The sequence below is a fragment of the Muscardinus avellanarius genome, assembly GCF_963383645.1.
Source record: "Muscardinus avellanarius genome assembly, chromosome: 18".
Lineage (NCBI taxonomy): Eukaryota > Metazoa > Chordata > Mammalia > Rodentia > Gliridae > Muscardinus > Muscardinus avellanarius.
Window position 1 is genome coordinate 23102127 of NC_137804.1, and position 16210 is coordinate 23118336.

At 43.5% G+C, this 16210-nt stretch overlaps 1 protein-coding gene across 2 annotated transcripts in view; it reads left to right on the forward strand.

Annotated features, from left to right (window-relative positions):
• TBC1D5 (TBC1 domain family member 5) overlaps positions 1 to 16210 on the forward strand; it is a gene marked incomplete at both ends in the record, with an annotated part of 350595 nt that overhangs the window by 318247 nt on the left and 16138 nt on the right. For both annotated transcript variants that reach the window (XM_080715898.1, XM_080715899.1), the window contains one exon: positions 13256 to 13355. In XM_080715898.1, coding sequence (XP_080572024.1) covers positions 13256 to 13355 — 100 coding nt within the window. The remainder of the gene's footprint in view (positions 1 to 13255; positions 13356 to 16210) is intronic.

Below are 16210 nucleotides of genomic sequence, written 5' to 3' on the forward strand. Positions count from 1 at the left end.
CTAGCTTTCCCTGAACCACTTGTCTAAAAGGCTGTGTTTTCTCAAATGTTTCCATGGAAAGCCACTGATTTTTAGAAGCTTATTGGTATCTTCCAGAACCCAAGCTCTTACCACTTTCTGCCCTATGCAGAACAGCCCTTTCCCAAGTTTGGAAACAACAGCTGCAGCAGCTGTAGATACCATATCCATTCACCACTAGCCAGAGAAAAATGAACATGTCTTCCTTTAAGATAGAGATTCCAGATAAAACACAAGATGCCCAGTTAAATTTTAATTTCAGGTAAATAATAAGTAATTTTAATGTAAGTAACAGGAAATATTTAAATCTAAAAATCCAAATTTAATTGTATGTCCTGTGGTTTTATTTCTAAACATAGCAACTTTATATTAAGGACAGACATTTTCAAGAACCACCCACTGAGATTTCCCTTTATGTCTCATTGGCCCAAATTCCTAGAAATGTCACCAGCAAAGATAATGGTATTACCTTATATCCATCAGCCCCCCGCCCTTGTGCCACAGCTGTGGACTGCATCAGGTTCACCTTGGGAGGAGGTTCCTGATTGCAGGGCCCTCTTGGGATGGAAGGTGCAAGGAACATTATTGTTGCTTCCTACAGAGAGTCAAAGTTCGGATAGCTGTGATAACTCATAGTGCTGCCAGGATGTCTGGAAGAAAGCGTTTTTTTCGAGGTTAGCTTAGTGAAAAAAAATGTATCTTCATATGAATGGCCATCTTGAGAATAGTTAGTTGAGGGGAGGCTCTATGTTCCCCAAGTCACTGCTGTGCAGGACGGTGCATCAGAAAGCACAGGGCTCACAGGGAAGATGGGATTGGGGCTGGCACTCAGCAAACTTCATCAGCAACTCACAAAACAAGATAAGAGTTTAATAATAGCTTGTGAGTTACCATCAAGTGGTAGAAAGAGAACTGTCTGGAATCTGATGGCTTTGGGTTGTGAGTATATCCCGTAACACACTTTGTGAACTAAAGCAGCTGGTAGATGACTCTAGTGTACGCATGTAGGCATTTTGTGTATTCCTGGGCTTACCTACTTGCACTTTTCTGTGGTCACCTAGCATTTCTTGAGAATAAAATTGTACATAAACAAACATGAAATGCAAGTTATCTCAGTTGCTCCCTAATTCTTAATTCTCATTGGAACAAATTCACATTTTCAAAACAAGCATTGCAACAGAACTGATTCCAACAGAGTTGCATGGGGCTTTAGAATTTGGTGTGTTGGAGGAATGAGAATATGGAAAAATTACACACTAATTGTTTTGTTCTCCATTCAGTAAACAACAGTCCTATGTTATTTAGAAATTTTAGAGTAAATTTGTTTTATTAATGGTCACATACATGCAAAATATTTCATAAAACCAGTTTTCTTACTGTGTATGTCTAACTCAAGTGTCTGGTTCCCCATCAGAATTCGGCAGGGACCCTTTCTCCCTGGGATAACCCCTCAACTTTGAGGACGGCCGTCAGGGCCTGGATGACCTTGCCATGTCCAGCCTCGAGGACGTCCGTCCTCCAGCTGCTTCCCAGCTTCAGGAATGTACAGCCACTTAGTTCCCTCACACCAAGTGTGCACTCTCCTACTTCTGTGTTGTTTTCCTCCACTGTCCCTTCTGGGCCAAATGAGTCACGTGGCCACAAAGCTTACAGAGTTCTTTCCAGTCTTGTCACAAACACCTTTGTCCCTGGAGCCCCCCCTGCTCCCTTCCAGAAGCTTTAAGCACTCACAGCAGGTAGCAGAGGCCCCACTAACCTGCAGGTTCCAGAGCCTCTCCCCAGACCTGGAGAAGCACATCCCGAGATGGAGGGGTCCTGCAAGGCTTACACATGCTGCCTCTGCTTCAAGCAGCAGAGATCTCCTTGTATTTGGGTAAGAGGCTCTTGAGGGCGCTGGTCTCCTCCCTGCATCCTCTGTGCCAGACACTGTGTCTGGCACTCAGTAAGCCTCTAGGGATAAGTGAGTGCTGTTGAGGGTCTTGTGTGCTGTGCAAGTATTCAGCTGTATCAGCTTGGCTTCTGTGTCCTCTAGGCACAGTGGCACTTACCAGCCATTTATAAAAGCTAATAGGAATTGTTGATATTTAGTGAGAGATAGGGTTTCTATAAGCTACTTAAGGGATGAATTAACAAAATCAGGAGAAACATTTTAATAGAAGAGATAATTTTCCTTCTCACCTATACTTTTCCTTTCCAGACGTCTCAAAATTAATAGTGTTCATGTAAAGTAGAGAAATATCAAAGCTGTTCCAACACTTGGTTTCCTTTACCATTTGTAACTGAAACCATGCATGATCCTCAGCTTGGGTTTGCTCTGGGCTCCGGTTTTTTGTCTGCCTTTGCTGGGATGTTAGGGGCCCGTTAGCCCAGAGGAGGATGGTAGATGTGTCACATTTCATCTTCACAGGGGCCATTTAGTGTGGCCATGAGAAATAGCAATGGCCAGGGCCTTCTATCTGGGTCAGCCATTGCACGCACCTACTCTTGGCACCAGGAGCAGCAGGGGAGCTCGCACATTCTGCCCAGCAGCAGCACTGTGAGAAGCCCAGCTGTGCCGTTTCATCAGTTGGTCTGATCATTGGTGAGTGGAGAGGGGAGAAACCCTAGTTGAATAGAGTAACATCTGTGCTCATTGGCTTGGTGGAGGAGAGAGCTATATAGGCTTACAAAAGTTGGGTTAGGTTGCCTAATTATAAAAATACAACACAGAGAAGACAGCCTGAAAGTCCAAAGGTTGAAGACATGTCTCCACCAATGCCACTTAGACTCCCACACACACTCCCCTCCTCTGGGAGGGGCCTTTGTTCCCCAAATAAGATGTTCAGTAGACAGGCAATTACCTTAACAACTATACTTAATACTTTCACACTTCTTAACTTTCTATAGGGCTAATAAGTTACGGAGACGTACCATATGCATATAATTATTTTTAGAGCTATTATAGGACTTTTGCAAATAATTATGTTGATAATTATGCAAATGAGGTGTAATTCTTCCTTTGGTTACACCTATGTGAGGATGGTCCCACTTAAAGATTTCATTTGATGACTATAATGCACCAATAAAAAAAATTTTTACTTTTCAGTATATTTATTCCAAGATTGTAAGCTTGCTCTGTTTAATTTAGAATTTGTAGCACATATTCTATATGACTTTTCTGGCACTTCTTTTTTTTTTTTTTAAGCAACTTCAGTAAAGACATTATTAGATGAAAATAGCTCACACTATTGAATGACAGTGGATATAAAAGCATGTCCTAAAGGCCGAAAGTTCTTAGTAAGTAATATTATTTATAATATTTATAATAATACCTTCAGAATTGGGTGAATTTAAATACCATGAGTTAAGGACATATTCTGCCCTTTTCTTTCACTGCATTCACGTTTGAGATGTGTCCCTTACTCTCTGATTCATACAGCCTCTGTTTATCAAAAGTTACAGAGGAGAGCAAGAATAATCCAACAAAATTAACTTAAATTTCACTTTTTAACAAGCAATTTTTAAGTGCTTGTGTTTATGGTAGAATAAACTGAGACCTAATGGTCCAAGCATTAGCTGTAAACAGATTAATGGAGCCACTGTGTACTAAACTAATTCAGAGAGATTCGAAGCTATCTTGGAAGCTTGTCACCCTCCTCCCTCCTTACATCCCACTCCATGTTGAGAAGAGGTCTTTTGGACTATTACCAAATATGCATCTAACTGTGCAGCCATCTGTTAAAACTGACTTCAAGCAGGAAGATAGTATTTTACAACCTTCCCAGAAGAACTGGAAGCTCTATTCAGAAGTGAATAGGAGGGCATGAGATGGATCGTCCGAGTCCTCTCTGTCTGAATTGTAGTCCATGGACTAGCTATACAGCTTCTCTCTGGGAGCTTTTAGAGGTGCAGAGTCCCAGGCTTATCCTGGACTCACCAAATCATATTCTACATTTTAGTAAGATACTGAGGTGACTTCTGTCCATACCAAAGACTGAAAAGAATTTGATAAATGAGATTAGCTGATACCAAGTAAAGAATGAGACTGTCTACATATGAAGCAAGTTTTGAATATATCCTAGTGTGAACCTGCCCTCGTTGTGGATGACGGCTAAATGCTAATGGTTATAGCACACTGTCCACGTGTTTCTTCTGTTCAGAGCCTTGTGTGTATTGGCTCCCTTCAAGGCTGCAGGAACCTCCCATCTTACAGATGAGAGAACCAAGGCATACAGAGGTATGTGCTTAGTTCCATCAACAAAGAAAAGTTGCTAGTCACAATTGGGCACTGGGAAATTTCTCCTTTATCAGGTAGAGTCAAAGAATAAAATGAGATAAGAACCTAAGATCTTCTTTCACTCCCTCACTAAAAAGTATGAGAAGCAACTAAATAAAAAGAGGAAGTTTCTTTCTCTTCGTTTTTGTGACCTTTACATGCTCAATTTTAAAAATATTTGCAGTCTATCTCTGATGGGGAAAAGTATGATTTTTCCCTCTACTCCTTAACAACACGGTCAACATGGAAGACTTCTATAACCTCAAAAGGGAGAGGTGGGTTTCTCCTCACCAGAGAGCAGGAAGTCAGCTCTGCACCAGTTCAGTTCGGACATCACTGCCCTAAAGATGGTGTCAGACACCACAGGGAGCGTGCAGTCCCCAGACCTACCCCACACTGCTTTGCCTTTGCTTCTGACCAACCTGCTACAGATCAGGATCCCACCACCCCCTGCTTGGGTTTGAAAATCAACTCAAACAGTTCACAGAACTTAGGAAAGACTTGCTTTTTTCCCCTGACGTATTATAAAGGATGTTGCAGAGGACAGGGTGAGGGGAGGCATGGGGTGAGGTGTGGAGAAGGGGCCTGCGTGCAATTGCTTGCTCCTCGGCCTCCCTCCCGCACTCCTCCTCCAGGGCATGGACAGGACCCTCTGGAATGAAGTGGGACTTATGACCCATATATCTTATGAGCAGACATGGTAGTTCAAAGAATTTCTTTATGATTCCAAGACAGAAAGGCAAGGGAAGGTTAGTGTCTCTGTGACTCACCTAGGGAAAGAGAAATCCTAATTTCTATGGCCAGGAACCAAGGATGAAAACCAAAACATATATGTATATGTGACCTGAGTTTATCCAGTTTACCCACCAACACCTGATTTCAAGAAGAAACTCTCATGTAAACCAGCGAAGAGAATGTGGATTTGATATATACTCAAGGGCTATGCCCTAAGTGCGGCTGCAGTGTGGTAGATAAATTCAGTGCATGGAAAAAGATTTCCCCTTCCCTCTGTGGACTTGCCCTCCTGCTCTGGCTGGCTGTGGCAGAGAAGGGGCAGCGATGGTCACCATCTTCTGGGGCCCGCTGAAGCCACAGGACCAGAGGGCGCCGGGCCGGCAGAGCTGGGCCCTTGTCTCACCTCGCCACCCAGCTTTTGTTTGTCTGTTTCCCTTTTTCATTGATGCCACTCTAGCTTTTAAGGCAAGTGCTTTTTACCTGTATCTGTTATAAGGAGGCAGTCTTCTTTTATTTTCTGTTTGTGGGTGTGTGTGCATTTTAATTGTACAAAGTAGGGGGTGACTGCAGCATTTCACATACTCGCACAGCGTGCTTTGATCCTGTCTACCCCGTTACCCTCCCTTCTCTCCCCCCTGATCCCCTTCCTCTTAGTCTCCCTGCTACTTTTATATCTTCTTTATTTTCCTCCTAGATTCTGCTTATGAGGGAAGACATGTGCTACTTATCTTTCTGACTGTGGCTTGCTCTGCTTAGCATCATGATCTCCAATTCCATCCATTCTCCTGAAAGTTACATGATTTCATTCTACTTTATGGCTAAATAATAAACCATTTTGCATATATGCCACATTTTCTTTATCCATTCATCTGTCAGTGGACATCTAGGCTGATTTCATCACTTAGGCTGTTGTAAATTGCGAAGGGGCAGTACTCTTTAGGGTAGTAAGTATTCCTCAGTGTGCTAAAAGAAAATAAAGGAGAAATCATACAAAATACTGTTGAATTGGGGTTTCAGTGTCTTTGCTGTGGCTAGACTGTGTAAGAAGGAGCACATCATCAGCACAGCAGGATATGGGTTCAGGGAAGTCAATGTGATGGCCATGAAAACCCTCTTCTTGGAACTCAGATGTCCCTGGTGGTCCGCCGCTCACTGCAGGGCGCCACATGCCTCGGGTTGAGAGAAAGGAAGCCGGCTAGTGGAGGTTCTGCTCTTGGCTAGCAGTTGTGTGTGTGTGCTTGCATGCATGTGTGCAAACACACACACGCAGCACATTTGAGAATTGTTTTGTTGTGTTTGAAATGAAGTCTTGCTGTGTTGTCCAGGCTGGTCTCCAGCTCCTCAGCTCAAGGATCCTCCTACCTCAACCTTTCAGGACTACAGGTGCTGCACCACCACACCTGGCCCATTAAAGTTGTTTTTATTGTGAATGTAAGAGGTTGAAATAAGCTATCTCTGAAGGTATTTCCAGCTTTGAAAGGATTTAACAGCATAAATTGGACATCTTATGCTTTGAATTTCAGTTCAAAATTCCTAAGGTCATTTTCATTCACTTTTAATGTTTGTTTATATCCTATATGAAATGGAAACTTACTGGGGAATTTTGTGAGCATCGATTTTTAAGTATCTTTAAGAATCATACAAATTATAAGAATAATTCCTGTTTTAATAGCGTAGAAGGAAGTTCTTTACACTAAAAGTCATATGCAAACCTAATATGTCATTTACTTTGTTCGCAGATTAACTAACTTAAATTGTTTTTACTGTTTAGTGTTGTTTAGAATACATGTTTGCTTACAGAACAGTGTTGTTTAGAGCTTACAAAGGTTCAATTTTGGTCATTTTAAAATATTAGCATCTGTTTTTTCTCCTTGATAATCACATTACTTTTTATAAAATTATTTTCTATCATAGTATTTGCATAATAATTTCATTTTTTATAAAACATGGTCTAATTTTATTGTAGAAAACAGAAAAAAATAAGCAAAAAGAAGGGGGGAAATGGCCTCATCCCACCATTTGAAAACTATTCATTCTTTGGTGATTATCTTTTCATTATTTTTCTGTATCTTTTTCAAAACCAGAATCATTCTTTACTTAGTACTTTGCACTCTGTTTTCTCAATTATATTATTGTTAAATGTTCTTCTGTAAAAATGTGTGTGTGTGTGTGTGTGTGTGTGTGTGTGTGTGTGTGTGTTTACTGGGGATTGAATCTAGTGGACATTCTACCTCTGAACTACACCTGCAGCCCTATTTTACTTTGTATTTGGGAACAGGGTCTCACTAAGTTGTTGAGGACCTAATTTGCTGAGGCTGGCCACAAACCTTTGATCCTCCTGTCTCGGCCTCCCAAGTTCTGGCATTACAGGTATGTACCACCACACCTGCCAAAGAACATTTGTAAAGGTTGCATAGCATTCTGCTCATGGATTTACATGTTACCTAAGTCACAATCATTAGACATTTAGGAATAAATACAAGTATGTGCACATGGTGCCCTTGCATGTGCGATGACTAGCCTAGAAATTTTTACATGCATCCAATGAATGATTCCTTAGAAAAACTGTCAAGGGCTATATTAATAATCTATAAACAACCATTAAATTTTAGATTTCTGAAGTACCAAGCACTGTGCAACGTATTTCACCTGGAAAACCTCATAGGATTCAATCCTGCAACAATCGCATTAGGTAGAAACTGTTGTCATCACGTTTCATGGACAGGCTTTACGGACTGTGCCGTGTGGTCAGGGTCACGGCGCTGGTGAGCACTGCCTCTGGGGCTGTGATCCATGCACCAGCTTGCTCTCCGGCAGGGCTGTGCTGCTTCCGCCGGCACTACTTATTTTTGCACTTCCTAAAGTCTCCTTCAAGCTCCTCTTCTGCTTTTTCTGGTGGAGCCTTCCTCTGCCACTGCCATGTGCTCCTGGCCTGGCTTCCACTCACACTGCGTGCGTGTCGTTGCCCTTGTGTACACCACAGCTTCCTCAGCGCACCGTGGCCTTCCTCCTCCTCCTCGAGACTTTCCGTTTCCTTCACTTCCCACTTCTTGTTCGCCCATCTGCTCTAGAAAGACTGGGCGTCTTTCCTGGCTTCTGGTTGCTATACTTAGCCGGCTCCTGCTGCCTGCAGTCAGTGTGGGTTCCCTTGTCTGCTTCCCTGCTAGCTGAGGACACTGCTTAGAAGCTGAGCAGACCTGCATCCCAGCGCCTTTCCCGGCCTGCTTTCTCCCGGGGTTCGAAGTAGCCCATGGATAGAGACACTGCCATGGGAAGAACTTCATCTATCAGTACGACATGCACTAGGAGAAGTGGCCACAGCAGTCCACATAGCAAACCCAGACCCTCACGGTGTCACTGCTGGAGGGAGGGGAGGGGAGCCTTTCCACTGAAGCTCAGCTCCATGCTGATTCTTCCTCCCGTACCACACTCTGCCACCTCCACTCCTGCATCCCAAAACATCTCAAGTCATTTCTTCTGAGTCAAGTCCTTCTTACCAGAGGCCTGAGTCCAGGAGTCCCAACAGACCTGCTCTGGCCACTCACCCCCAAAACCAAATGGGAAAGGAACTTCAATCAAAATGGCCACATAGAAAAGCAAAGCCAGGCCTAGCATTTCAGCCCTGTCTCAGGTTGCTAACACGAGCTTCTGTTTAAACAGTGAAAAGTTGGGGCGGGACCAGGGGTGCGCATAACCATAACTGAGCAGTCTTAGCCAGGCTGGGGCTCATTCTCTGGGGTCTGGTTCTGTGAGGTAGCTCCAGAGAAGTCCTTATCACTCGAACTCAAAGGGGCAGTTTCTCCGTGCTGCCCAGGATGTTATCTGCAAGACCTGTGCTCCTGGAAAGGGGGCGCTGGGTTCCCTGGAGACGCGTGCTTGAGGAGTCAGCGTGCTCGTGCGTGCAGGGTGCGGTGCCTGGCTGTTGGGGTCACTCCAGGGCTGGCTGCTGGCCGCTCTCCCTTCTTGTGGAGGAGCCCTTGTCCTCTGGGCCCCCTTGCGGGGCCTCTGGTTGCTGGCATTGCACCTCAGCCTGCACAGGCCTGCTTCATCAGCCTGTCAGGTGTTTGCCTTGCTTATCATTCTCAATCCAGAACTAAGATAGTACCGGGACCTTAAGCCTTTATTAATCTTTTGGGTCCAGCTGCATTACAGTCTTTAAAACCAGTATTTGACAACAGGGCAGCATAAAACTTTATACCTGAACTCCTCTCCTCTGTGTTGACCTGACTGTGCATTAAAGACGGGCCTTGACCATGCACGTCCTGCAGCGCCCAGTCCTCTCCACGCGCTCTCCTTTTCTTCTCCCACAGGTCCTGCCAAATGGCAGTGACCAGACAGGAAACTATGGAACTTGCCAAAAGTATTTAGCCAGTAGCTGGCAGAAGTGGGATTAGCACTCAGGTGTGACTTCTCCAGTCTTTTCTCTAATAGAAAGAAGCATGCATATACAAGAGGGAGTGCAAATAGCATTTCTCTTCAGTGTCTTATTTACATATAAATAAGTGTAACAACTAACGTAAACTATTTCCACTAAGTAGTTGTTTTCATAAAAACCAGGAGGCAATTAGCCAAGCTTTTTTTTCCTCCTCACTTTTGGTTTGTTTGTTGGTTGGGGTTTGGGGTTTTTGCTTTTGTTTTGGTACCAAGAATAGAAGCCAGGTCCTCCTGTGTGGTGAGCTGGGCAAGCTCTCTGCCACCCAACTGAGTCTCCAACCCCTGAGCATCTTTTTTTTTTTTCTTTTTTTTTATTACAGAGGACCAGTTGAGTGGAAACAAATGATTGAAGCCGTCCATGTTTAAAGCACTGTTAGTCAGAAAAAGCATAATAAGCTAAGATAAATATGTAAAGTCTGTTCCCACAATTTTAGAAGCTTCATTCTTGGCTTTCTTTTATCTGCAATTACATAATATAGTGAAGAATAAATGACAAGCCGCCCTTTTGTCTCCAAGTGGCTCCATTTCTATTTATAAAGTCTGAGTGATGGTTGAAGGCTTCAGGAATGTTTTAGGATTAAGTAGACTCTGGAGGGATAACACACTGGATGTCAGCTTGCAAGTGGAAGAGGTTCTTTGCCCCTCCACCTGCTCCAACCACAGCAGCCCTCTTTCAGCTCATATATCGGGCTTTTGTATAAGCTTCGCTTTAAAAAATAAGGCTCTCCAGAGTGCCCGTTCCCTTGTCCTACATTGTCCACGTGGAGACACAGGCCCCGTCTGTCGTGCCGCACGTGGATTTCAGGCTTATAAGATTCTCCTTGTGGCCACCAGAGCCCTAAGCAAAATGCAGACCTAGAAATTGTGTTCCTCTATCCCACGCCGCCCTGAAGTGTCCGGGCCTCCCCGCACATGAGCAGGCTGCGCCGCCCAGCGTGGAGCCCCGTCTCCCTCTAGCCTCTGTGCGATCGTGTTTTTGCTAGAGCAGCAGGGTTTTGAGGAAGAGCTGACGTCCCCCAGCTGGCCAGCGCCTCACGCCAGCAGGCTGGTCCTGTCTGCTCTAGGCATGTCCTCTCAACTTCTTCCCTCCCAGCCTTTGAAAAGAAAGCCACGGAACAGAAGAAATCCCTTGAGGAAGGAACGCCTGCTGGGAATTAAAGCTCCCAAGGGCTTTTGCATTTTAGAAGAAGCGGCTGCTAATCCAAATTAATGCCTCAGAGTAAACGGGGATGTTTTTGACTCCGGCAGCACTGCATTCCCAGTGCCCTTGGTCCACGCTCGGCACCCCAGTTGCTAGAGACCGGGCCACAGCTGGGCTCTTATCAGAGGTGCCGACCGCCAGGACAGTTCTAGAGTCATCAGCTGGGTATGAGTCTGTCTCAAACTGAAGAGTGGCCTGTTCCGTGGCGGGGACAAGAGGCGTCACCAGGCTCCCCAGAGGATCTTGTGCCCTCTGCCGCCCCTGCAGGGATTTGCAAGCGCACAGCAGCCACGCCTTGGCTTGCACACCTCCATTGCCAACCTGTGGCCAGACAAGGGGGCACACCGAAGGCCACGTGCCGTGTCAAGCGGGGCCGGAGTATCACTGAAGTCTCCTTCGCTGAGTGCCGGTATAGGCCATCCTGCTCTACCACTATTCCACTTGTCTCTTGCTGCACAAACCACTCCAAATGCGGCACCTTGAAAGAACACCCGTGTTTCTCCGAGGTCCATTGGTGTCCAGGCCGCGGGCTCCCCCGGCGGCCTCTCTGCCGAGCTGCTTCATCGCGTGGCAGCTGGCTTTCAGGGAAAGTGAAGCTGGCCACCCCACATGCCCAGAGTGGCTTCTGCTGCAGTCTAGGTGGAGGCAAGCCCCAGGCCAGGGCGCAGGGTTCACGGCCTGCGGGGGCAGCCTGTGGTCCAGCGGGGAAGGGGTTGGTGGGGCCCCTCCAAGACGAGGGCACCCCAGGTGCACCAACAGGAAACAGGTATAGCAGCTTTTCTCGTTTCCCGCCGTGACTGACAGAATGGGGAATCAAGCCTGTGCAGAGGAGAAAGCTGCTCTCAAACTCCCCGTCCTTTTTCATGCCAGGGCCCAGCTGAGCAGTTGGGAAGGCGGCACCACCTACCCTCTCCACAAGTCCGTCTTCATCCTTTGGCTGAACCTCTTTTAGTGGCACTTGTTTTAATTAATTTATTTATTATTTATTTATCTACTTATTCACTGGTACTGGGGGTTCAACCCAGGAGCAGCCTACCTCCGAGCTGCATCCCTCCCTAGCCTATTTTATTTGAAACGGTCTCATTGAGTTGCTAAAGGTCTCGCTAAGTTGCTGAGGCTGGCTGTGAACCTCCAATGCTCATCTGAGCCTCCCAAGTGTTGAGATTGCAGGCATGCACCACCACACCCTGCTGCATTTGTCTTTATTTTAAGGACATTCTAACATTAAAATGCTTCATTTTGTAGAATATATAAAAAACACGGTTAATGCTTGCCTGTAGAATTGTATAGTGAACATTTCACAACATTTTCCTTTTAGAGCTAATGTTATGTGTATTTTTGTGTTCTTTCAATACATACTGAAATGGGCTAATTCTCTAGGTAACAGTTAAAAACAATACCTTTCAATACTGTATATAACAATGAATTGTTAAAATGGAATACACCTACAAGTAATCTTTTCAGCTGTTTATTTCCACGTGCAATCAAATTATATTAATTCTCTTTTAAAAACTCGGTAGTTTTAGTCTCCCCTTGTTAATGCTGCAGAGGATTTCTATGTGAAAGGACAAGTATCTAAGACTGGAAAATCAAATTTCTAGCCTGTTCCATCCCTGGAAACATCTCTTCTTTGTCTTCTTGCTAACTTGGCTTACGATATCTCAAATGATGAGGCCTGTTTTCTTTCTCTGGAAAAACTCCCATAATCTTCTAAATTTCCTTGGGAAATTTTATGCACATATTATTTTTTCCTTTTTTAAAAAAAGACTATCCTTTTGTTACAGTTAGACTGTCTTTTACCACTTAGATAATTACTCAACCCAGAGTACTTCTTCCTAGAAACCAACAAATAAAATGCTCTAGTGTCGTATCAAGAGAGGAAATGTAAGAACAGCTATTTATGAGCTACTAGGGCACAACTTTCCTAAGTGCTTTGGGAAATCTCACATTTTAAGAGATTATTGTCTCGAAAATTATGAGATTTGTCTTATATAAATGGAAATCTTGGTTTCCCAAATGTATGTGAAGAAAAATGGAATGTTTTTGTACCAGCTGCCTAGGAGGTATGGTCCACTGATATCCAATTTACTCTCTTAATTTACATAGCTCAATATTTATTGATGGTATTTTATGTACTTTTTCATACAGAGTTGCTATATGTAAATATTTACACGTGACACATAGCTGGAATCCAATTAGGAATACTCTAGTTTTTTTTAATCTTCATTTTACTGTCTGTTTTGTTGGTGATGGCAGTTGTGGATTTGTTTTTCTTTATTTTCTGTTTTCTTTTGTTTTCTCTATGTTTGAAAGAAGATCATGCCTTTTTAAAATAGTCCTGATTAGCTGGGCATAGCGGCATAGAGCTGTAAACCCAATAGTTGAGAAGCAGAAATGAGAAGATTGCAGGTTCGAGGCTGGCCTCAGCACACTAAGACCCTGTTTCAAAATAAAAAATAAAAGGAGCTGGGCAGGGTAAAATGCCCCTGGGTTCAATCCTCAGCACCAAAAAATTAACAAATAACTAAAATAGGCCAGATCATTTAGAGATCTTTGGGGATTTTATTTGAATACATTCTTAACTTTACCTATGTTCATTTCCTTCTTTTTAGGAAGAAGAATTAGAAGCCCAAATTTCTTTTCTTCAAGGACAGTTGAATGACCTGGATGCTATGTGCAAATACTGTGCGAAGGTGATGGACACTCATCTCGGTGAGTGAGCCACACCGGCCCTGAGAATGATGGCAGTTGTGACAAAGATAGCTGAAAGCATTACTCAGTCCTGCACTAAGCTACTGACCTGGGATTGTCTCGTTTAAACTTCCCCACAGCCCTGTAGTAGAAGTACCGTTACTATCCACAGTAAGAAGATGTCTCAAGAGTATGTCAGTGGAGTGGAACTTCGAAATCAGTATCAAACAATTTATTGTAGTTTTTACCTCTGACTGTAGAGTTTAACTGCCCTCTGTAAATGTTTGTCTACCTCAAACCAGAGTAAACTGTTGAGCTTTCATGGTCCACCAGTTATATTATCATGGTGACCTTTCTGTAATCACTAATGTAGCTATCATTTTGACAATACTTTCTTTACTTATTTTTACCTGTTGCAGTACTGGGGATTGAACCCAGGGCCATACAGGTGCCAGGCAAGCACTCTTCCATCAAGATACATCCCCAGCCCTTCTTACTTTTGAGACAGGGTCTCACTAAGTTGCCGAGGCTGGCCTCGGACTTACACTCTCCTGCCTCAGCCTCCCTGAGATTATAGAGCCCAGCTATTCTTGTTTTAAAATTGTAGGTGTTTTAACCACCTGCCATAAGTTCAGGACTTTTCTTACCTAGGACTATACTTGTAGTCCAAGGAAGGTCCTAGTTTGCAGTTCATTTTACAGTTGAGTCGCACACGTCACATTAGACAGTCTTCAGACAAGCCTTCCCTGGGAAGGGTCTGTGCTTTGTTTTGAAAATGGTCTCTGTGTATCATGTTTGCTTCAGGAACTTCTTGTCACCGTGAAAGCTTTTGTCCTGCGCGTTGTCACTCTTAATCAAGCCGTGGGCACCCTTTCCTTCCCCGTTCTCCAATGTGGAGCACCTTTGCTTTGGGAACGGATTAGAAAGATAAGACTTCTCTTCTGTCAACAGGCCATTGTGCATTCTGTGATTATGAAAAAAAATGGTAGCTCCAGATCTTCTAAGAAATGACGGTGTGTCACACCTCTGAGGCAAAACTAAAGAGAATCCAGCCTGGCTCCTCCTCACTGGGGGTTTCGTTGGAGATGGACTCTCTGCCTTCAGACTCCAACAAGCAAGCTCTGAGCCCATTAAGTAGAGAGTCCTTTACAGTGGTGCCATCTGAGTGTAGCCTGAATCATGCTGGTCTCTAGCAAGTCATAAATGTACTCTTAAGGATTCAGGAAGATGCTGATCTACATGGCTGGTTGCCCATCACTGTCTTCCTAAGCAGCTGGCTGGGCCCTGTTCTAGCCTCAGCCTCATTTCTACTCTCTAACCACTCCTTCAGGAAGAGGATTCCAGAGGAAAACCCTTGGGAGATGACCAGCAGAGCATTATCTGTCATCACAGCCAGATATGTTATCTCTGCTGGTTACTACCTTCTATATTCTGTTTATTTATATGCTGCCTAATGAGCCTTTTAGAAATTTATATAGGACTAAGTTTATATGAATCTATTATTCTCTAATGTGATCAGACTTTTAAATGTATCAAAAAAGAAGAAAAGATAGTTTACATATAAATAATTAATATATTTTATATGAGAATTTTGGTTAACTCTTTAAATGTAATTTAATGTTAAGTGTGCATGTGTTTGTGTCTCTGAGTTTTCTGCTTTTCTGGCAACTCAAGTAACCTTTGCAGTGCTTAATTTTGATTTTGAACAAAGTAGGAGAGCAAAGAAATGATTGGGAGAGAGATTTACTAGAACTCTAGAAAATCCTGTTAGAAAAATTTCAAGTTTGATCAACATAGCAGCTTTCAAAGCAGCCTTACTAAGTTCAGAATTTCAATCAGCGTTTGCTCTGATTTTGGTCTTTCAATCAGCACTAAAAGAGCATTTTCTCATTGCATGGGGAGGGGAAACACTTTAATTAAGAAAAGGCCATTCCAGCTGTGAATTTTCTACTACTCGCAAAACTCATTTGTGTTTGTGCATACGTTTCACTTTCAGCCAGAACCCCTTCACAGAGCTATCAGCTTCTGTCCCCCATATGCATAGTATGACTGCCTTTTTAAAGTGGGGTTCAGGGGTGCTAGGAAGAATTCCTTAGTCCAAGGTCCACAGATATATTTCAGTTTATCTGCATAATATAACTATAGTTTACAAAGAATGCTTCTGTGGTATAGGTAATTTGATTCCAAAAAAGATTTTAGGAAAACACAAAGATTGATTCAGGTGATGCTCTTGATTTTTTCCTTTCTATATTAGAAAAAATGATTTTAGTACCCTAGTATTTTTTCATATGATGTTTTTCTATTTCTGATTATTAAAGTAGAACAAAACTAGAATGACTGGAATATATATTAGTAAGTGGTTGACTATAACAATACAGTGCAATCTTTATAAAGAATTAAATACTAATTTATTAACATAAGGAGCTGTTCATGATAAAGTAAAAAAAAAAAGGCAAAATAGTATATTAGATGTGAAAATAACCATAACGGCAGTTGCCTAGATGAAAGGAAGGCTATAGAATGCTTTCCAAGGAACTTAATCCTGTGCCTGGGGTATGTAAGGCATTCCCTGAAAACCTGCGGGCAGCTAAGTGCATGTACCTAGCACCCAGGGGCCAGCCTGGTACGGAGCAGGCAAGAGGCGGCCCTGAGGCTGTGGAGCAGGTCTGAGGAGGGAAGACCTGCGGGACCAACGGGACCCGAGTTGAATGTATGCTCTGCGCCTAGCTCAGCCTGCTTACAAGTGTGTCCTCACCTACAATACAAAGATGAGAGTATCTGTCTTGCCAGTGAGTTGCCAAAATATATTTTTAAACCCTTGTACAGTATATAGCCCAAAGAGTACTCTCCATAGGAGTCCTTTCCTCTTTCTCTTT